We start from the raw sequence: 23,284 nt of genomic DNA, 5'->3' as shown, positions 1-23,284 counted from the left end.
GATTCACAAACCAAAAATACTATGAATACGGAAACGGCAAGTTTCTTAATCATTTAGATTAAGAAAATAACAGTCGTCTGATATAGTACAGAGAATGAAATCACAAGGAGCCGTTGTCACAAAACCAGACGAAATAGCGGAGTCCTTCGCAGAGTTTTACAAATCATTATATCAGAATGAAGACACCTGCTGCGATGATGCAGAGTTCCTAAACCACACACAACTAGCTGAATTGACCGATTCAGCAGCTAAGAAGTTAGATAAGCTAATTGAGGAATAAGAGATCGGGCAGGTAATTTCATCACTTAAGAACAACAAATGTCCAGGTTCAGATGGATATGTCGGTGAATTTTATAAAACCTTTCAAAGATTTGCTGGCCCTCCTGTTACTGAAAGCATACCATTACGCTTTATGCCCAGGTCAGATGGCAGGCTGCGACTACAGGGTGTCCCAAAAAAATGTACTCACTCAGGATCGTCTTCATTTAGAGCATGGACTAAGGCCATTATTAAAAAATGTTCTGTTTCCGGTCCACTGGCCGGGTGAGTGCCGTTTGTGCGGTTGAATTTTTTTTTTTTTTTTTTTAACGCAGGTTTTTCGGCATTTTTTTGGGGGGGTTTGTAAATCTAAAATCGAACTTGACATTTCCGCATTCCCAGGGCTTTCCACTAAGGCTCATACTAGCCAGCCATGACAAATAAGTAGCGCCAGCCGGGGGGGGAGTAAACACACAAACTCCTGTGCACGCAGTTCCCAGGATTAAATGTATTTTCCACAGACCATGCATTTATTCACTTTACTCAAATACAAAGTAAAATGGCAGTAAATCTTCTTTCTTTTCTTGCGTATTGCATCATGAGGCATTCCTGGCTTGTAAATCTCTTATTTTCGGTGCATGACACATTCATGCAGCTGAGCATGCTATGAATTAACAGCGACAACGGTCTGCAGTGGTGGCTACACAATTAAACACTCAGCGAACATTTCTCCACTTGTGTATGAAAATACACTCCAACCACTCAGTTTGGGTTCATTTACAACCAACGGTGTCTTTTGATGCCAGCACGTAATTGAACGAGAGAAGACTGGTTTACCAGAGACAAAATAAGTGTCATCTCTGCTTCTGTTCCCTCCGACACACTACTGCCTCCGCCAAGTGTGCGTGCGCACACCGCATGTCGAGGCCGCGGATGAGTTACTCTCCCTTGATCAACGAAGTCGGCGGGGAATTTGTGGTTATCGGTACAAACAGCGCGAATCACAACTTAAATGAGTGCGGTTCAGTTTGACATTATTGTCAGTCCGTTAGATAAACATTTAATTTTATTAAAATCGAAAATTAATATTTAGAGCCTGTGGGCTACAAAAGTAAGTCATTAAAGTAGCCGGCTGGACTTAATTGTGTAGTCGGCTGTATGGCCGGCAGCCAGCACTTGTAGAAAGCCCTGCATTCCGCGCAGAATATAGAATTGAATCAGCTCTGCGCATGCGCCGTGCGGCACAAAAAAATGGCAGCCACCATGAAGGAAGGAGATCCGGAGTTTTCAAACATTTGCTTAAGTGTGAAATCACAAAATGGTATTCTAGCGAACAACAAAATAGTAAAGATTCAGAAAAACAAATCATTTAGTGATCATTTTAATAGTGTAATTTCATCCGAACTAGGCCTAACGGTCGATTTAGAACTACAAAAAGTCCATGTGTCGGACATTTTAAGTACCTTTGTAAAAGTTTTGCACATGTTGCAGTCAGCATTTAAAATGCTAACTTAAAGTTTTTGTACAAGTTTCAGTTGATTAAACTGTCATTTTATTAAATGTGTCTGCTTTTATAATAAAAAAGTACTGAAAGAAAAAGCAAACGCAGCATTGCGATTTCTTATCCATCCATATATATTAAAAAAAAAAATCCCTCCCTCCCGACTGAAATTTTTTTTGCTCACCCGGTGGACAGGAAACGGATTTTTTTTAAGGATGGCCTAATATCAGAATGTAATATTTTCAATGAACTCACTTCAAAATGCGATGGGTGCTTGATTTTGGGATTCCTGTCTCTCGAGCCGTTTGTCGTACAGATTTCTGTGGGGATCGGTTGAGGGTTTCCAGCAATTGAGTTTCCTTTGCGGGGCTGGTTGATGACCGTGGTCTTCCTGAACACTCCCAATGGACGTCATGCACAGTTCGATCTGATTCAAACTTATCTCGGATGTGAGCAAAGGTGCATCGCGTTGGTGGATCTTTGTGAAAATGTCTTCTAAATTGTCTTTGCACTTCCATGATGATTTCGTGCTTCCAGTAGGACTTTATGATAAATTTTCTTTCTTCAGAATTTAGTCGTACTTCTGCCGTTATTAGGGTTAATTTGATGTGAAAAGAAATGGAAAAATCCAATGAGTTATGAGGAGTCAAAATGTGAGTACTTTTTTTTTTGGTTTGTTTGTTTGTTTGTTTGTTTCTTGGGACACCCTGTAGTTTTCAACTGCTTGCGTCTACCTGCGAAAACAAAATCGCAGGTAGACGCAAGACGACGCAGATAGTTGCAGAAGGTCTTTCGTAGAGGCAGGTCAACCTGCGTCTAGCTACGTCTGCTTCTGACTGGTTGTGTCCTGTCATAACTAGTTGCAAAACTAGACTTGACCCCATGCGATTTGCAGGTGGTGGTGCAATTATTCGTGCGATTACTTGCTACTTGTCCCAAGTAATAGTAGGCAGGATAAATAATGGAAATGGTGAGACGCAGAGCTACATTATGTCAAATCTTATCGAATCGCAAGTGGATTACGATCTGTTTGCATTTCAGCTGCGATTCGCTTCCAATTGGTGCAAGTAGCAGGTTGATGCATGTAGAGGCAGACGGTTGTGCAACGCTTGAGCGACCCATCGCAGGTAGTGGCAGCTAGATGCAGGCTGACATAGGGGAAGACAAGTCTTTAGAGATGGCTGTGATGCATTGCAGGTAGACGCAGACTGCACCTGCGAGCAGTCTTATGACCTTATATTTTTTAAAGGTTTTCTGTGCACTGCGTCAACCTGCGTCTAGCTACGTCTGCTTCTGACTGGTTGTGTCCTGTCATAACTAGTTGCAAAACTAGACTTGACCCCATGCGATTTGCAGGTGGTGGTGCAATTATCCGTGCGATTACTTGCTACTTGTCCCAAGTAATAGTAGGCAGGATAAATAATGGAAATGGTGAGACGCAGAGCTACATTACGTCAAATCTTATCGAATCGCAGACTATTTGCAAGGGACTTCTGCCTCCACTCTTTAACACTCGCAGTTAGACGCAGCCGATTGTGCAATGCTTGCACAGTTCATTCTGCAACACCCTGCAATCAGCACAGATTCAGCTTAAAAACTCTGCATCTTGCAATACATCTGGCCACAATGAAGGATTTGGCGCAACACACGTGTTTTGCAACATGCGTCTTTATGCCGTCTGATCTGGGCATTAGAATCTAAAACTATGGCGCCATCTTGGACAGAGGCAACTATTGTGGTAATTCCTAAAGAGGGTAAAAACCCTACTGAATGCCAATCCTATAGACCAATATCATTTGTTGAATGGGGATCTGCGTATGCTAACAGCAATTCTGGCTAGGCGAGTGAATCTGATAATCACCCAAATTATACATCAGATCGGATTTATCACTGGAAGGTATTACGGAGATGATGTACGACGTCTATTAGACATAATGCCTCACCTAAAAGATAAAAAATCAGTCAATTATCATATCCCTAGATTCTTCAAAGGCATTTGATCGAGTATCATGGCAATATTTATTTCAAACATTAAAACAAATTAGATTTGGTCCTAACTTTTTAAATTGGATGCATACACTTTATTCATCCCCGCAAGCAGCTGTCAAAGTTGATGGTTATAGATCAGGGAGATTTCTACTCGAACGAGGCTGCAGATAAGGTTGCTGTCTGTCACCTCTGCTGTTTGCAATTAGCATTGAACCGTTGACTCGGCTTATTAGAGATGATGATATAAAAGGGATTGTAATAAACAGAGGAGCACAAAATATGCAGATGATGCACTACTGTATTTAACAGAACCCACATCAATAATATCGCATTTAAAAGGGCTCATTTCTCAGTATGGGTATTATTCAGGATATAAGGTAAATGGATAAAACCAAGGCTATGGATGTGAACGGTACAATTTCAGAACGTGTTAAACTACAGAGCGGATTCAAATGGCCTAAAGAAGGTATTAAATATCTTGGCATTTGCATCCCTCCATCTCTACATAATCTACATCATACAAATTATACTAAAATAATCTGATGTGTCGGTAATGATTCAGAATGATGGTCTGTGCTCCCTCTTTCTCTGCTGGGTCGTATCGAAAGCATCTGCATAAATGTTCTGCTCAGACTACTTTATTTATTTCAGATGCTCATCTCATCTCATTATCTCTACCCGCTTTATCCTGTTCTACAGGGTCGCAGGCAAGCTGGAGCCTATCCCAGCTGACTACAGGCGAAAGGCAGGGTACACCCTGGACAAGTCGCCAGGTCATCACAGGGCTGACACATAGACACAGACAACCATTCACACTCACATTCACACCTACGCTCAATTTAGAGTCACCAGTTAACCTAACCTGCATGTCTTTGGACTGTGGGGGAAACCGGAGCACCCGGAGGAAACCCACGCGGACACGGGGAGAACATGCAAACTCCGCACAGAAAGGCCCTCGCCGGCCACGGGGCTCGAACCCGGACCTTCTTGCTGTGAGGCGACAGCGCTAACCACTACACCACCGTGCCGCCCTATTTCAGATGCTACCTGTGGAAATTCCAAAATCAACCTTTTGATAATCTGGACAAAATAATATCCAAATTTATATGGCAAAAAAAAAAACCTGCCCGAGAATTAGATTTAAAACCTTATAATTACCTAAACTGGATGGAGGCCTTAAAGTGTACCTGTACTGAATTTTAATTACTAGCCATTTCAAAAGATCACGTATGATAGCAGCGGTTCCATCATGTAACGTTCGTCATAAGCTCTTGTCAAGTACACACGAGTTTTAAAGGAGAACTGAAGTCATTTTTAAACTTGCTTTATTTCTTAACGTGTTATTCAATTCCGTTTTCAGTTTTAGTAACCTTGTATCATGATTCGTATTGGCAATTAATTGCAATTCAATATTATACTTATCGGCCTATTCGGTTTTTAGCCGTGTTGAATTTAGTTCGTTTGGTCCACGGCAGGCGTCGCTTATCCGCGCGATCTTCACGAGACTTGTGCAAGACTTCGAAACGTGAAGTGTCAGCCAGGTGTTGGTGCCGCCAGGGCTTTGAACCAGAATTTTTTTCCTATTGGTTCGTTCCGAACAGAAACAGAATTTTAACGTTTCCGGTTTTGGGTTCCACCATTAAATAGACGTTCCCGAACCGGTTAGAACAAAAAAATTTTGTTCCCGGAACGGTTAATTACGTTCCCTGTCAGCTGTTTAACAAATTGCTATAAAATTATGTCTCTGTCTCATCCAGCTTAAACCAAATGTAGGCTAATTCTATTACAACCTTCATTAAATAAGACAAGAAATAATTCAAAACAATTATTATTTCAAATGTTGGCGATTTGGATTCTCAGCATGTCTTCCCATCTACACAAACAGAAAAAGTGCCAAAAATGAAAGATAATTCGTTTAGTGTGTTACCAAAGGCTAGTCAGGCCCTGACAAATTACATTAGATACCCAAGCGCTGGCTCCTTGAAAAGTTTTTGTGACGTCACGGGTCACGTGACCGCTTAGCTAATTAACGAATCATTGTTTTACGCTGATGTATAAAAAAGTTGAATAATGTGGTGATTTTCACATTTTTGACGCCCTGCAGTGATTTAGATGGCATTTCTTATGTCCTTTATACATAATTATACCCAGAAAAAAATCCATGTCCCATGTCCTTTAAGTTAACATACTGAAGTACTTGCTTTTAAAAATACTTAAGTATTAGAATTTTTTTTTTTTTGTCAACACATTATTATTGCCACAGCACTTATAAAACCTAATGCCTCTGAAGCAACCGACTGGATTTTCTGACTAGTTTGTAGAACCTGTAGAGCTGAAGCTCCACCTGACATGCTAGCAAACGCTTTTCAAACTCAATCCTATTGGGTAGCTAATGTTACTAGAAAAGAGAGATTTCTACATTCTGCTTATTTGGCAAGATTATGCTAAAGTTAACGTTATTCATGTTAGCGTGACGCCGTTTTTACATGCTAACTAACAGTGTCCAAGTTAACTAGCTATGTGTTAACGTTAGCCGTGGACAAGGCTGTAGCAACTTGGCGGGCAAATCCATCGAAAGTCATTTGACTCACCAAACTGCATAGCTATTGCAACGTTATCGCTAGCTCTAAAAGCACAGACAACTTCATTGCAAGCTTTCTCTTGGAATAAAACGTTTACATCCCTCAATATGCTTCTGCAGGTTGGACGGTGAGTTTTCGTAGGCTGTGATGTGGTTCGTTTTTGGCAAACGAGACAAACATTTAAAATGAAACGAATCTTTAGTCCTTTCTGAAAACTGAAACATGGGTTCTTGGTATGGGTGCGTGTGCATTCTCCAGAAAAACAGTCTCCTTCCATTCAGCTGTGAACTAATCATGTTCAAATAATGTTGCTGAGAAATTGAACTTGATTTTAGAGTCTATGGACGTGACGTGACCCTAGTGATTACTGATCGGCTGTCTCCGTGTCACCTGCGGAAAAACCAGTTGCATTTTAAAAAAGAAAACAAAAAACATCCACTTTCAAAGCTGCTTCATAGTAACAAGTAACGAGGAACTTGATAGAAATGTAGTGGAGTAAAAAGTATGATATTTGCCTTGCAAATGTAGTGAAGTTAGTCGTAAGTTTCCAAAAAAAATATTCAAGTACGGATACTCGGTGTACTTAAGTACAGTACTCAAGTAAATGTACTTAGTTACTGTCCACCTCTGACAAACGGGCAATGGAAATGAAGAAAAATCAGTAAATTATATCATATATTTTTATCTACAGGCGGCACGGTGGTGTAGTGGTTAGCGCTGTCGCCTCACAGCAAGAAGGTTTGGGTTCGAGCCCCGTGACTGGCGAGGGCCTTTCTGTGTGGAGTTTGCATGTTCTCCCCGTGTCCGCGTGGGTTTCCTCCGGGTGCTCCGGTTTCCCCCACAGTCCAAAGACATGCAGGTTAGGTTAACTGGTGACTCTAAATTGACCGTAGGTGTGAATGTGAGTGTGAATGGTTGTCTGTGTCTCTGTGTCATCCCTGTGATGACCTGGCGACTTGTCCAGGGTGTACCCCGCCTTTCGCCCGTAGTCAGCTGGGATAGGCTCCAGCTTGCCTGCAACCCTGTAGAACAGGATAAAGTGGCTAGAGATAACGAGATGAGATTTTTATCTACATAATGTACATAACTCCCTGCAGATAAAGCTGAGATGGGAGGCAGAAATGAACAAGGATATACCAGTGGATACCTGGAAGGAGATATGTACTGAAGCACACTGTCACAAACTCAAACACTTGGAAGGAATTCAAATGAAAAATAATCACCAGATTTTTCAGAACACTAGAAGTAATAACCAAGATGAGCCCAACACATCCCAGTTCATGCTGGAGGAACTGTGGAACACAGATTGCCAATCACACCCATGTATTCTGGCTGTGCCCTAAGCTTTGTTTCTTCTGGAAAGAGGTATTTGATGCCCTCAAAGAGGTTTTCAAACAGGATATCCCACAAAGCCCTACGATGGCATTATTGGGAGCAATACCTGAAGGTATGAGCTGGAAGGCTGAAAAAGTACCTCTTGAAATATACTGCTCACAGCAGCATTAAAATGTATAACTAGTAGGTGTTTGAAACCGGATCCTCCCACATACAACATATGGATCCAAAAAGTATGGGACCTATATCAGATGGAGCAAATTACATATTAAGGCTCCAAAGATCCATTTTTATTAAACGATGGAGTCATGTTATGACTTTTATTAATACAATGAGGCTTCAGTCCTCCTGTTAAGTTTTACCTACTTAGATTTTCTGTGCATACACCATATGTGCTCATACCACCTCTTCCAAGAGTGGATATTGCGAAACTACAGCAATTGGTCTCCTTAGACCAACTGTATTTTTGTCTAGGCGATTATACCTTGGAGTGGATAGTCGTTTTTGTTTGTTTTGTTTTTGTTTTCTTTTAATTTATATTTTCACTGTGTTGTCTCTTGATTAATACTTGAATATATGTAAAAAGCTTATGTACAACTGTCAAATGGAAAAGAAAGTGATTGTATGAAAATATGTATGTCATATTGTTGATGAAACGAAATTAAAAAATTAAGTTTTAAAAAAAATAATCTGTAAATGTTTGGGAACTGAGACCAATTGCTGTAGTTTCGAAAGAAAATTTGCTGTCCCGTTCTTGAAAATTGATATCCAATTTTCAGTTGCTCAACAGTTCAGGGTCTCCTTTATAATATTTTATGCTTCATAATGCGGCAAATGTTTTCAGTGGGAGACTGGTCTGGACTGCAGGCAGGCCAGTTTAACACCCGGAGACTCTTACTACGGAGCCATGCAGTATGTGCAGAAAGTAGTTTGGCATTGTCTTGCTGAAAGAAAGAAGGCCTTCCCTGAAAAAGATTTATTCTGGATGGCAGCATATTACTCTGAAACGTGTATATATCATTCAGCATTAATGATGCCTTCCCAGATGTACAAGCTACCCATGTTATGTGCATTAATGTCCCCTCATTACCCATCACAGATGCTGACTTTTGAACTGTGCACTGATGATAAGCCAGATGGTCCCTCTCCTCTTTAGCCTGGAGGACGTGGGGTCCATGATTTTCTAAAAAGAATTTCTACTTTTTATTTGTCGGACCTTGGGACAGTTTTCCATTTCTCCTCAGTTCATTGTAAAAGAGCTCGGGCCCAGAGAAGGTGGCGGTGTTTCGTGATATTGTTTATATCTAGTTTTAACTTGCATTTGTGGATGCAGTAATGAACTATTTTCACAGATGATGGTTTTCTGAAGTGTTCCTGAGCCCATACAGTGATTTCCATGACAGACACATATCTGCTTTTAATGCAGTGTCGCTTGAGGGCCTGAAGATCACAGGCATCCAATGTCAGTTTTCAGCCTTGTCTCTTGCATACAGAGATTTCTCCAGATTCTCTGAATCTTTTAATGATGTTATGTACCATAGATAATGTGATCCCCAAATTCTTTGCAATTTTACATTGAACGTTATTCTTAAATTGTTGCGCTGTTTGCCCACGCAGTCTTTCACAGAGCGGTGAACCCCTCCCCATCTTTACTTCTGAGAGACTCCGCCTCTCTGGGATGCTCTTTTTATACCCAATCATCTTACTTACCTGTTGCCAATTAACCAAATTAGTGGGGGAGGTTAGCATTACACAACTTTCAGTCTTTTGTTGCCTTTTTTTTTATAAAACCATAACATTTCTCAGTTTCAACATTTGATATATTGTCTTTGTACTATTTTCACTTAAATAAAAGGTTTCCATGACTTATAAATCTTCACATTCTGTTTTTATTTGTTTTACACAGTGCCCCAACTTTTTTGGAATTGGGGTTGTATATTACAATATAAAGATTATTAGACATCTTTATAAACTATGTGGAGGAACGTATTGATCCTTGTATGCAAAACCGATTTCATAGCAAGCTTGACCATCCCTAAAAAGTGAGTCAGAAAAACACTTCTGTCTTTAATTACAGAAGTTTAGAAAAACTAACATCATAATTACTTGGAAGTGTGTGGGAAACACAAAGATGGGTCGTGATAGAAATAATGAGCAATTAAGATGAGAATCTTGAATCATAAGCAGATTGGTTGAGAGAGAATTATTATTACTGGAGTGAAAAATCATGATATTGATGTACATGGACTGCGGTGCCTTTTCATAGAAACCAATCTAACAGTTTAAAAGCTTGATTCAAACTTGCATAAGTGACTTGTGAGCTGCTGCTGCTTCTTTTGGCTGCTCCCGATTAGGGGTCGCCACAGCGGATCTTTCGTCTCCATTGCTCCCTGTCTTCCACATCCTTCTCTACCACACCTACCACTTTCATGTCCTCTCTCACCACATCCATGTATCTCCTCTTTGGCCTTCATTTTCGTGTGCCTGGCAGCTCCATCTTCAACATTCTCCTTCCAACATGCTCTGCATCTCTTCTCAGAATGTGCCCAACCCATCTCAATCTCTTCTCTCTTAGCTTAATTCCCAAGCTCTCTCCGTGTGCTGTCCCTCTGATGTGCTCGTTCCTTATCCTGTCCAACCTTGTCACTCCCATTGCAAACCTTAACATCCTCAACTCCGCCACCTCCAACTTTGCCTCCTGCCTCTTCGTTAAGGGTACGGTCTCCAATCCATACATCACAGCTGGTCTCACTACCGTCTTATATATCTTACCTTTCACTTTTGCTGGGACTTTCCTATCACAAATGACTCCCGAAATCCTTCTCCAACTGCTCCACCCTGCCTGCACTCGCTTTCTCACCTCACTATCGTAGCCCCCATTTTCCTGCACAGTTGACCCCAGGTACTTGAATTCACCAACTTTCTTTATGTCTACTCCTTGCATCTTCACTACACTCTCATCCCCATTCTCATTGATGCACATGTATTCTGTTTTGCTACTGCTCACCTTCATTCCTCTTCATTCCAATGCATACCTCCATCTCTCCAAACCCAGCTCAACCTCCTTTCTACTTTCACCACATATCATAATATCATCCGCAAACACAATGTTCCATGGTGACTCTTGCCTCACTTCATCCGTCATGCTATCCATCACTATGGCAAACAAGAAAGGACTCAAAGCAGATCCTTGATGAAGTCCCACCTTCACCTTGAACCATTCAGTCGTTCCAACTGCACACCTCACTGCTGTTTCACTGTTCTCATACATGTCTTGCACCACTCTGATCTACTTCTCATTCACTCCACACTTTCTCATACAATACTATAACTCATCTCTCGGCACTCTATCGTATGCCTTCTCCAGGTCTACAAACACACAATGTAGCTTTCTCTGGCCTTCCCTGTACTTCTCCATTAACATTCTTAAAGCAAAAATTGCATCCGACGTGCTCTTCCTTGGCATAAACCTGTACTGCTGTTCTCAGATTGCTACCTCTCTTCTCAATCTCACCTCCAATACCCTTTTCCATAACTTCATGGTGTGGCTTATCAATTTTATCCCTCTGTAATTACTGCAGCTCTGTACATCTCCCTTATTCTTGTATATTGGGACTAGCACACTCTTCATTTGGCATTTTCTCATTCTCTAGGATCTTATTAAACAATCTCGTTAGGAACTCCACAGCCGTCTCACTCGAACACCTCCAAGCCTCAATTGGGATACCATCTGGTCCGACTGCTTTCCCAGTTTTCATTCTTTTCATGGCTGCCCTCACCTCTTCCTTACTAACAACTCTGCTTCCTGATTTGCTGTCTCCAATGAATCTGACCTTTTCTTTTTTGGATTCTCTTCATTTAATAAATCCTCAAAGTACTCTTTCCACCTTCTTAATACACTCACTCTCTCTGTTTGTCAGCACATTTCCAGTTACATCTTTCATCACTCTTACCTGCTGTATATCCCTTATTTCTCTGCCTAGCTAGTCTGTACAGGTCTTTCTCTCCTTTGGTCTCCAGTTTTTTGTACAACTCCTGGTATGTATCTGCTTTCGCCTTCGCTACTGCTCTTTTTGCCTTCTGTCTCATCTCTCTGTATAACTGCCTGCTTTCCTCGTCTCTCTGATCATCCCAATTCTTCTTTGCTAGCCTCTTCTTTTATGATTTCCTGCACTTCTTTGTTCCACCACCATGTCTTCCTTCCTCCTTCCCAATGACCACCCTAGCACCTTCCTTGCTGCCTCTCTTACTAGTATAGCAGTAGTATCCCAATCTTCTGGCAGACTTCCATGACCACTCAATGCTCGTCTCATTTCTTCCCTAAACTCTTTCTGATGTTCAACTTCTTTTAGTTTCCACCACTTAATCTTCGGCTCCACTATTTCACGCTTCCTCTTTGTCACTTTCAGGCTCATCCTACACACAACCATTCGATGTTGTCTAGCTACACTCTCCCCTGCCATCACTTTACAGTCTCCAATCTCCTTCAGGTTACCCCTTCTGCAGAGTATGTAGCCCACCTGTGTAGATCTTCCTCCACTCTTAAACGTCACCCTGTGCTCTTTCTTCTTGAAGTATGTATTGACTATTGCCAAATTCATCCTCTTTGAAAAATCAACCACCATTTGCCCTTCCACATTTCTCTCTCTTACACCATATCTGCCCATCACGTCCTCATCTCCTCTGTTTCCCTCGCCAACATGTCCGTTGAAATCTGCTCCTATCAGCACGCGCTCCTCCCTCGGTGTACTTTCTACCACTTCATCCATCTTTTCCCAGAAAGACACTCTCTTCCTTCTCACATCCAACCTGTGGGGCATATGCACACACAACATTGATTACCACTCCTTGAATCTCCAACTTCATGCCCATCACTCTGACACCCTTCACATCAATCACACTGCTGACCAACTCTCCCCTGAAAACAATACCAACACCATTTCTCTTTCCATCGACTCCATAATAAAACAACTTGCATCCACCTCCAATGTTTTTGGCCTTGCTTCCTTTCCACCTTGTCTCCTGCACACACAAAATGTCCAACTTCCTTCTTTCCATCATACCTGCTAACTCTCTCGCTCTGCTGGTCAATGTTCCTACCCTCAATTCTAAGCTCCTTCCCTTCCATCTTTCACGCTCTCTCCTAACACGCCTCCCCCCTCTCTTTCTCCTTCTCCGTTTTGACGCAACAGTAGCATACATTCTGCCGGCACCCTGTTGACCAACAGTACCGGAGGTAGTCGTTGTTAACCCGGGCCCCGACCGATCCGGTATGGTATTTCTCTTTTCAATCCGCATGTTAGATTTGGCACAGTTTTACGCCGGATGCCCTTCCTGACGCAACCCCCTCCAATTCATCCGGGCTTGGGACCGGCACCAAGAGTACGCTTATGCACCCCCAGTGGCTGGATTGTGAGCATTCATCCATTATCTGTAACCACTTATCCTGTGCAGGGTTGCGGGCAAGCTGGAGCATATCCCAGCTGACTATGGGCAAGAGCCAGGTTACACCCTGGACAAGTCACCAGATCATCGCATGGCTGATACATAGAGACAAACAACCATTCACACACTCATTCACACCTACGGTCAATTTAGAGCCACCAATTAGCCTAACCTGCATGTCTTTTGGACTGTGGGAGGAAACCAGAGCACTCGGAGGAAACCCACACATACCCCTTTTCCACCAAATCAGTTCCAGGGCTGGTTCGGGGCCGGTGCTGGTTCACAACTCATTCAACTTGCGAGCCAGCTGAGAACCAGTTTGCTTTTCCATAGCTCACGGTGCTACGTCATTACGTCGCTGTATACGTCATTACGTTGCTGTATACGTCATTACGTCGCTGTATACGTCAGTTACGTCGCTACGTTTGCTTAAACCTTGGCGCGAATATCGAAGCAAAAACAACACGGAAGAAGTAGCAGCAACAACAACAATAATAATAATAATGGCTGACTTTGCGTTTGTACAGCTGCTGCTTCTCGTCGCTTAAAAACGGCGATCTTTCGCGGTCTTTTTATTGTTGTTGGTCTTAACAACTCCGTCCCCCCCCACTGACGTAAGCAGTTCTTTCCTCTGGCCCAGCAGAGAGTCGGTGCTAGCCTGGAACCAGTTTTATCTGGCCCCAGAGCCAGTTCTTTGTCTGTGGAAACAGAAAACCCGGTTCCAAACTAAGCACTGGCCCCGAACCAGCCCTGGAACTGCTTTGGTGGAAAAGGGGCAACAGACACTGGGAGAACATGCAAACTCCACACAGAAAGGCCCCCGTTGGCCACTGGGCTTGAACCCAGAACCTTCTTGCTGTTAGGCGACAGTGCTAACCACTACACCACACATGCCAACGACTTGTGATCATTCAACTTTTGGTTGCACTATTCAAATGCAAATTTGAAAGTGTTATTTTAGCATGTAGGACTCTTGTTTGTGTGGAAAGACAGAGCTACAGTAATGCTTTGAAGAAAGCTCAATCCCACATACAATTCAAGAGCGAGCACTGACTGATCGATATTGAATGCTTAAACAATTAAATGCCTGACATTTTTGGATCTAGACCAGCGTGGCATGCCTTAATCTTTTGTCAATGCGGAGTCATTCAGAATATTGAATACTGCAAAGAATTCTTCTATTGAAGAACTCAACTTAGTTTAGTTAGTACTGTATTTGCCTAGGATAAAAGTAACTTCTTTAAATAAATAAATGAACAAATTGTGCTGGTTGTGTTCCTGTTAACTCAAACACCAAATTTGAAAAATCCAGTGCGGATGGATTTGCATTGTTGGTGCATTACCTTGATTGACTGTATGACTATATTATGATATGTCCATGATGATGATAGTGCAACTGTTGAAAGAAATCTGCCTCAATGCATCTACGATTCCATTTACATTTTTTGCCACGTTTAAACCAACAGCTAATGGAACAGTCGTTTTCAGGAAAGAGATGATAGTCACTGGCCACTTTAATAGGAACTTGTTCTTGGTTCTAAGATTCCTGTTCTTGGCTGGCAGGACTGGAACCCAATATGGTGGTGTGCTGTTGCATGCTGAGATGCTTTTCTGCTCAGCACGGTTGTAAAGAGTTGCGATGAGTTGCTATATCCTTCCTGGCAAAAAAAAGCTCAAACCAGTCTGGCCATTTTCCTCTGACCTCTCTTATCAACAAGGCGTTTGTTTCCACCCACAGAACTGTCGCTCACTAATTCGATGTTTTGTTTTGTTTTTTGTTTTTTTTCCACACCATTCGTGTGTGTGTGTGAGAAAACCCTAGATCAGCAGCTTCTGAAATACTCAAACCAACACCCATGCCACAGTGAAAGTCACACGTGGAGACAGGCTTGTAGTACTTGAGTCCAGGACTTGGGCTCGAGTCCGACTCATGCCCTAATTTTAAGGACTCGTGACTTGACTCGGACTTGAGTACTGATGACTCGGACTTGCACATTAATTGCATTAGGACTCAGAAATTGGAGACAAGGACTTGGCTTTTTTCTTTATTTTTTGTAACATGCCATAATAATTTGGCATAAGATATTTATATCTACATTAATTTTGTACTAATTTCGTGTAAGAGTGTCACACCTGTGCGCTTTGGCATGTGCATCAGAGACTCTTGGGTGCGCTCCGGACAGCGTGCGCGCCAAGCGGACACTCGCTCGCGCATGCTATAAACGACTCAAACCTGCCCAGGATTAAGGTGCAATCAGCACGCCGATATAAAAAACTGTGAAAACACACTTTGCAAAGTATTGAGTTGCGTTACTGACGCATTACTGAGCTTTATTTCCTTGTTTGGGTTCCTGATCCCTGATTTCTGGTTTCTCGACTTTGATTCTACCGAGTCTACTATAGCCTGTTTGTGCCTCGCTCGACCTATTGCCTGTTTCACTGTTTTATGATTTTACCTGCCGCTCTGGATTGTTTTTGTCTTCAGTTGGATTAATAAACACACCTTCTGCACTTACCGTGGGGCAAAAAAGTATTTAGTCAGCCACCAATTGTGCAAGTTCTCCCACTTAAAAAGATGAGAGGCCTGTAATTTTCATCATAGGTACACTTCAACTATGAGAGACAGAATGGGGGGAAAGAATCCAGGAAATCACATTTGTAGGTTTTTTAATGAATTAATTGGTAAATTCCTCAGTAAAATAAGTATTTGGTCACCTACAAACAAGCAAGATTTCTGGCTCTCACAGACCTGTAACAACTTCTTTAAGAGGCTCCTCTGTCCTCCACTCGTTGCCTGTATTAATGGCACCTGTTTGAACTCGTTATCAGTATAAAAGACACCTGTCCACAACCTCAAACAGTCACACTCCAAACTCCACTATGGCCAAGACCAAAGAGCTGTCAAAGGACACCAGAAACAAAATTGTAGACCTGCACCAGGCTGGGAAGACTGAATCTGCAATAGGTAAGCAGCTTGGTGTGAAGAAATCAACTGTGGGAGCAATTATTAGAAAATGGAAGACATACAAGACCACTGATAATCTCCCTCGATCTGGGGCTCCACGTAAGATCTCACCCCGTGGGGTCAAAATGATCACAAGAACGGTGAGCAAAAATCCCAGAACCACACGGGGGGACCTAGTGAATGACCTGCAGAGAGCTGGGACCAAAGTAACAAAGGCTACCATCAGTAACACACTACGCTTCCAGGGACTCAAATCCTGCAGTGCCAGACGTGTCCCCCTGCTTAAGCCAGTACATGTCCAGGCCCATCTGAAGTTTGCTAGAGAGCATTTGGATGATCCAGAAGAGGATTGGGAGAATGTCATATGGTCAGATGAAACCAAAATAGAACTTTTTGGTAAAAACTCAACTTGTCGTGTTTGGAGGAGAAATAATGCTGAGTTGCATCCAAAGAACACCATACCTACTGTGAAGCATGGGGGTGGAAACATCATGCTTTGGGGCTGTTTTTTTGCAAAGGGACCAGGACGACTGATCCATGTAAAGGAAAGAATGAATGGGGCCATGTATCGTGAGATTTTGAGTGAAAACCTCCTTCCATCAGCAAGGGCATTGACGATGAAACGTGGCTGGGTCTTTCAGCATGACAATGATCCCAAACACACCGCCCGAGCAACGAAGGAGTGGCTTCGTAAGAAGCATTTCAAGGTCCTGGAGTGGCCTAGCCAGTCTCCAGATCTCAACCCCATAGAAAATCTTTGGAGGGAGTTGAAAGTCCGTGTTGCCCAGCGACAGCCCCAAAACATCACTGCTCTAGAGGAGATCTGCATGGAGGAATGGGCCAAAATACCAGCAACAGTGTGTGAAAACCTTGTGAAGACTTACAGAAAACGTTTGACCTCCGTCATTGCCAACAAAGGGTATATAACAAAGTATTGAGATGAACTTTTGTTATTGACCAAATACTTATTTTCCACCATAATTTGCAAATAAATTCTTTAAAAATCAGACAATGTGATTTTCTGGATTTTTTTTTTCTCATTTTGTCTCTCATAGTTGAGGTATACCTATGATGAAAATTACAGGCCGCTCTCATCTTTTTAAGTGGGAGAACTTGCACAATTGGTGACTGACTAAATACTTTTTTGCCCCACTGTAAATCCGTCTCCCAACTATCTCTGACAGAATACTTCACACTCCCTGATAAAGAGAAGCACATTCACCTGTTCATACGTCATGTTCAGGAACAAACTAATGTTAATGGTGCTAAAATAGCCACAATCAAATGGTGCGGTTGGAGTGTTGGACTCAACTGGATCAATAGTGGACTCGACTCATACTCTACTCTCTTTTTTTTTTTTTTTAATAAACGACTTGGACTTGACTCGGACTTTAACACTGGGGACTCGAGACTGGACTCGGACTCTAGGTTTAGTGACTCGACTACAACACTGCTTAGAGATCACAATAATTTTTCCCATTCTGATGTTTGAAGTGAACATGAACTGAAGCTCTTGATTTGTGTCTGCATGATTTGATGCGTTGTGTTGCTGTCAAGGGATCGGCTGATTAGATAACTGCAGAAAACGCAAGGTCTAATGGGTGTACCTAATAAAGTAGCCGGTGTGTGTATGCTGCTGATCTCCTGTCCCGTTTCCTACATGCTTCAGTATGGAGATCTGTGATGAAAGGAACAACATCACCATGTGCCCGCTGTGCGATCGCGCATGCAGCTACTGGAAGCTCATCGAAGCCTGCGGTACTGCCAGGGCCAGCCACCTGTTCGACAACGGGGCCACCGTTATCTTCTCCATCTTTATGGCGCTCTGGGGTAGGTGCCTTTCTAACGTGCCTTTTTCAGATCTAATGTGAGTTACTGGTTTTAATGGGGATGGAGTACAGTATTTGGAAACGGACAGATTTCAGCAGGAAATCTGCCGTCACGTCGTCTTCTAATCTTAATTTCTCTCTCATGCACTTGAAGTCTCATTGACTTTAAAACATCTAAATCTTTTTTTCAGTGTTACTTTTATGGCTGACACCACTTTGGGGATTTTTCCATTTTCTTGAAGCTTGAAAAGTGGCTCCATTTAATTTTTTTTTTCCATCTCTAGTTCCAGGCAATAAATGACAAAATCAGCCATTTCCCTGTTTTTGCTAATGACTCCGGTCGTCAGATTTCAGTATCGTCTGTTCTGAACATTAATATTCATGTTAATGAGCCTTAAACATCTACTTGTGTTGAGATCGATATTAAATGGGCTAAAAGAACTCGAATGGACAGTACCACAAATTGAATTTGATCCCTTTGTGTTCTGCAGCCACAATGTTCATGGAGCATTGGAAAAGGAAACAGATGAGGCTTAATTACATCTGGGACCTGACTAGCTTTGGCAAGGAGGAGGTTTGTTATGCACACTGACACGGAAATAAAAAAAAAAATCCACATTCGAGAATCAATTCCATGTTTGGCGCCAGTCATTTTCAGCTGTTGATTTAATCCTGAAGCGATGTCTTGTCTGAGGAATGAAAGCATCTGATAATGCTTAATTTTGTTTGTGTGTGTCTCGTGCAGGATGAAAATGAGGTTTGGATTTCTGATCTTGAATTCTAACACCACTCTTAGTCATTGCATAGTAGCTCAGACACTTGCTCTCGTGTCTTCATGTCCAATCACCATCGTGTTTTTTTTTTTTGGTTTTTTTTGTGTCATGTTTTTTTGCTGTGGCCTTTAACATTTTGTTCAGGGGATGGGTTGCACAAAACCTCCACACTTCAAATCCAAATCACTGTGCGGGTGTTTAGAGGCTCCTATTCTCCTGCGGCCACGGTTAAAAGCCATCACGTTCCACCATCTGTCACTTAGAGCACTGCACCCTTACCGTTACAACCCCTAGAGAATGCCACCCAGAATAACTGCACTGAATGTAGTAGTGGATGCATTTGTTAGTGTCATGCTCACTAAATGCTAACACGACGCTTTTGGCAGAATTCCTCCTTCAACTTTATCATGCACTTGACTCTTTCACCAATCACTCCTTTTGTAGGAGCTGGGTGTCAAAGCCTCATGCGCATTTTCAATTGTGCTGTCGTCTCCAGAGCCAACCGCGGCCAGAGTACGAGATCCAAGTCAGGGAGAAGAGGTGGAAGAAGGAAAAGAGTGGTGGTGAAAACCGAAAGGTGAGCTTCTGCAAATGTAGGGCGGGTATCGAAAACTTTTCGATTTAAAGGTATCACAATTATTTACTGTAAGTAATGTACACTTTTCACTCTTAAGGGAAGTAAGGTCAGAGGGGGAGCTCTAGTGCCTTTGTGAATAATAATAATAATAATAAGACTTTTATATATTAAAGTGTGAAAGTGCATTTTACAACCCCAATTCCAAAAACGTTGGGACGCTGTGTAAACTGTAACTAAAAACAGAATGCAATAATTTGCAAATCTTGGTAACCCTATATTTCATTGAAAAGAGTGCAAAGACAACATATCAAATGTTGAAACTTTTGAAATTTTTTTTTTTTATTGTTTTTTTTTTTTTTGAAAAATATTTGCTCATTTTGAATTTGATGTCAGCAACATATATTTCAAAAAAGTTGGGACAGGGTTATGTTTGCCACTGTGTTGCATCACCTCTACTTTTAATGACACACTCTAAATGTTTAGGAACTGAAGAGACCAATTGCTGTAGTTTTGAAAGAGAAATGTTGTCCCATTCTTGCCTGATATACAATTTCAGTTGCTCATTAGTTCAGGGTCTCCGTTTGTCATATTTTAGGTTTCATAAGGCATCAAATTTTTTAAATGGGAAACAGGTCTGGACTGCAGGCAGGCCAGTTTAGCACCCGGGCTCTTTTACTACGGAGCCATGCAGTTTTAATATGTGCAGAAAGCGATTTGTCATCGTCTTGCTGAAATAAGCAAGGCCTTCCCTGAAAAAAAAAACGTTATCTAGATGGCAGCATGTTTTTCCAAAACTTCTATCATCCCGCCTTAATGATGCCTTCCCAGATGTACAAGCTACCCATGTCATGTGCACTAATGCCCCCCCCATACCATCACAGATGCTGGCTTTTGAACCGTGCACTGATAAGCCGGATGGTCCCTCTCCTCTTTAGCCTGGAGGACGTGGTGTCCATGATTTCTGAAAAGGATTTCTACTTTTGATTCGTCAGACCTCGGGACAATTTTTCACTTCGCTTCAGTCCATCGTAAAAGAGCTCAGGCCCAGAGAAGGTGGCGGTGTTTCTGGATATTGTTTATACAGTGGTGCTTGAAAGTTTGTGAACCCTTTAGAATTTTCTATATTTCTGCATAAATATGACCTAAAACATCAGATTTTCACACAAGTCCTAAAAGTAGATAAAGAGAACCCAGATAAACAAATGAGACAAAAATATTATACTTGGTCATTTATTTATTTAGGGAAATGATCCAATATTACATATCTGTGAGTGGCAAAAGTATGTGAACCTTTGCTTTCAGTATCTGGTGTGACCCCCTTGTGCAGCAATAACTGCAACTAAACATTTCCGGTAACTGTTGATCAGTCCCGCACACCGGCTTGGAGGAATTTTAGCCCATTCCTCCGTACAGAACAGCTTCAACTCTGGGATGTTGGTGGGTTTCCTCACATGAACTGCTCGCTTCAGGTCCTTCCACAACATTTCGATTGGATTAAGGTCAGGACTTTGACTTGGCCATTCCAAAACATTAACTTTATTCTTCTTTAACCATTCTTTGGTAGAACGACTTGTGTGCTTAGGGTCGTTGTCTTGCTGCATGACCCACCTTCTCTTGAGATTCAGTTTATGGACAGATGTCCTGACATTTTCCTTTAGAATTCACTGGTATAATTCAGAATTCATTGTTCCATCAGTGATGGCAAGCCATCCTGGCCCAGATGCAGGAAAACAGGCCCAAACCATGATACTACCACCACCATGTTTCACAGATGGGATAAGGTTCTTATGCTGGAATGCAGTGTTTTCCTTTCTCCAAACATAACGCTTTTCATTTAAACCAAAAAGTTCTATTTTGGTCTCATCCGTCCACAAAACATTTTTCCAATAACCTTCTGGCTTGTCCACGTGATCTTTAGCAAACTGCAGACGAGCAGCAGTGTTCTTTTTGGAGAGCAGTAGCTTTCTCCTTGCAACCCTGCCATGTACACCATTGTTCAGTCTTCTGATGGTGGACTCATGAACATTAACATTAGCCAATGTGAGAGGCCTTCAGTTGCTTAGAAGTTACCCTGGGGTCCTTTGTGACCTCGCCGACTATTACACGCCTTGCTCTTGGAGTGGTCTTTGTTGGTCGACCACTCCTGGGGAGGGTAACAATGGTCTTGAATTTCCTCCATGTGTACACAATCTGCCTGACTGTAGATTGGTGGAGTCTAAACTCTTTTTAGAGATAGTTTTGTAACCTTTTCCAGCCTGATGAGCATCAACAACGCTTTTTCTGAGGTCCTCAGAAATCTCCTTTGTTCGTGCCATGATACACTTCCACAAACATGTGTTGTGAAGGTCAGACTTTAATAGATCCCTGTTCTTTAAATAAAACAGGGTGCCCACTCACACCTGATTGTCATCCCATTGATTGAAAACACCTGACTCTAATTCCACCTTCAAATTAACTGCTAATCCTAAAGGTTCACGTACTTTTGCCACTCACACATGTAATATTGGATAATTTTCCTCAATAAATAAATGACCAAGTATAATATTTTTGTCTCATTTGTTTAACTGGGTTCTCTTTGTCTACTTTTAGGACTTGTGTGAAATGTAATGTTTTCGGTCATATTTATGCAGAAATATAGAAAATTCTAAAGGGTTCACAAACTTTCAAGCACCACTGTGTCTGGTTTTAACTTGCATTTGCGGATGCAGTACATCGTTTTCAGACTATGGTTTTCTGAAGTGTTCCTGAGCCCATACAGTGATTTTCCACTACAGACACGTGTCTGCAGTTTTCAGCCTTGTCTCTTGCACACAGAGATTTCTCCAGATTCTCTGAATCTTTTAATGATATTACATACCATGGATGATGTGATCCCCAAGTTTTTTGCAGTTTTACACTCAGGAATTTATTCCTAAATTGTTGCACTGTTTGCCTATACAGTCTTTCACAGAGTGGTGAACCCCTCCCCATCTTTATTTCTGAAAGACTCCGCCTCCCTGGGCTGCTCTTTTTATACCCAATCATCTTACTGACCTGTTGCCAATTAACCAAATTAGGGTGTGGGGTTTTTTTTGTTTGTTTGTTTTTTTAGCATTACACAAATTTTTCAGTCTTTTGTTGCCCCTGTCCCAACTTTTCTGAAATGTGTTGCTGATTATCAAATTCAAAATGAGCATATATTTTTCAAAAAACAAACACATCTTAGTTTCAATATTTGATATGTTGTCTTTGTACTATTTTCAACAGGGTTTCTGTGATTTTGAAACTCTTCTGTTTTTATTTGTTTTACCGGGTACACAGCATCGAAACTTTTTTGGAATTGGGGTTGTATTGATTTAATATAATAACAATAATTTATATATAAAATAATTTATTTTTATATATAAACCAAAGGCGCTGGACCTCCTATGTGCTGGCCTTGTTGTTTCCTATATAAAACCATGTTAGAATATGCTAGTGTTTCGCTGGTATTAAGTAATGTTAATAGCAACAACAAGAACTACAGTAGTAAAGTGTCATGATGGTTTATATACAACTGCTTTTATGTCAAAAGTGTGATGTTTTTCCTTCACCATGGCTATTGTATGAATACATTTCACTATTAAAGCAAAATGTGTCCATTTGCGACTTCAGGATTTACTGTATCATGTATCTCGGGTGGGGCGGCACGGTGGTGTAGTGGTTAGCGCTGTCGCCTCACAGCAAGAAGGTCCTGGGTCCGAGCCCCGGGGCCGGCGAGGGCCTTTCTGTGCGGAGTTTGCATGTTCTCCCCGTGTCCGCGTGGGTTTCCTCCGGGTGCTCCGGTTTCCCCCACAGTCCAAAGACATGCAGGTTAGGTTAACTGGTGACTCTAAATTGACCGTAGGTGTGAATGGTTGTCTGTGTCTATGCGTCAGCCCTGTGATGACCTGGCGACTTGTCCAGGGTGTACCCCGCCTTTCGCCCGTAGTCAGCTGAGATAGGCTCCAGCTTGCCTGCGACCCTGTAGAACAGGATAAAGCGGCTAGAGATAATGAGATGAGATGGGAGA

The 23,284-nt window shown here is 41.9% G+C and overlaps 1 protein-coding gene across 3 annotated transcripts in view; it reads left to right on the top strand.

Moving 5' to 3' along the window:
* ano1a (anoctamin 1, calcium activated chloride channel a) overlaps positions 1–23,284 on the top strand; it is a 245,511-nt gene that overhangs the window by 189,779 nt on the left and 32,448 nt on the right. For all 3 annotated transcript variants that reach the window (XM_060940931.1, XM_060940929.1, XM_060940930.1), the window contains 3 exons: positions 17,745–17,905; positions 18,396–18,478; positions 19,174–19,254. In XM_060940931.1, the coding sequence (XP_060796914.1) occupies positions 17,745–17,905; positions 18,396–18,478; positions 19,174–19,254 (325 nt within the window). The remainder of the gene's footprint in view (positions 1–17,744; positions 17,906–18,395; positions 18,479–19,173; positions 19,255–23,284) is intronic.

The sequence above is a fragment of the Neoarius graeffei genome, chromosome 15 (assembly GCF_027579695.1).
Source record: "Neoarius graeffei isolate fNeoGra1 chromosome 15, fNeoGra1.pri, whole genome shotgun sequence".
In the NCBI taxonomy this organism is placed as follows: Eukaryota; Metazoa; Chordata; class Actinopteri; order Siluriformes; family Ariidae; genus Neoarius; species Neoarius graeffei.
This window is presented reverse-complemented; position numbering and strand designations above follow the sequence as displayed.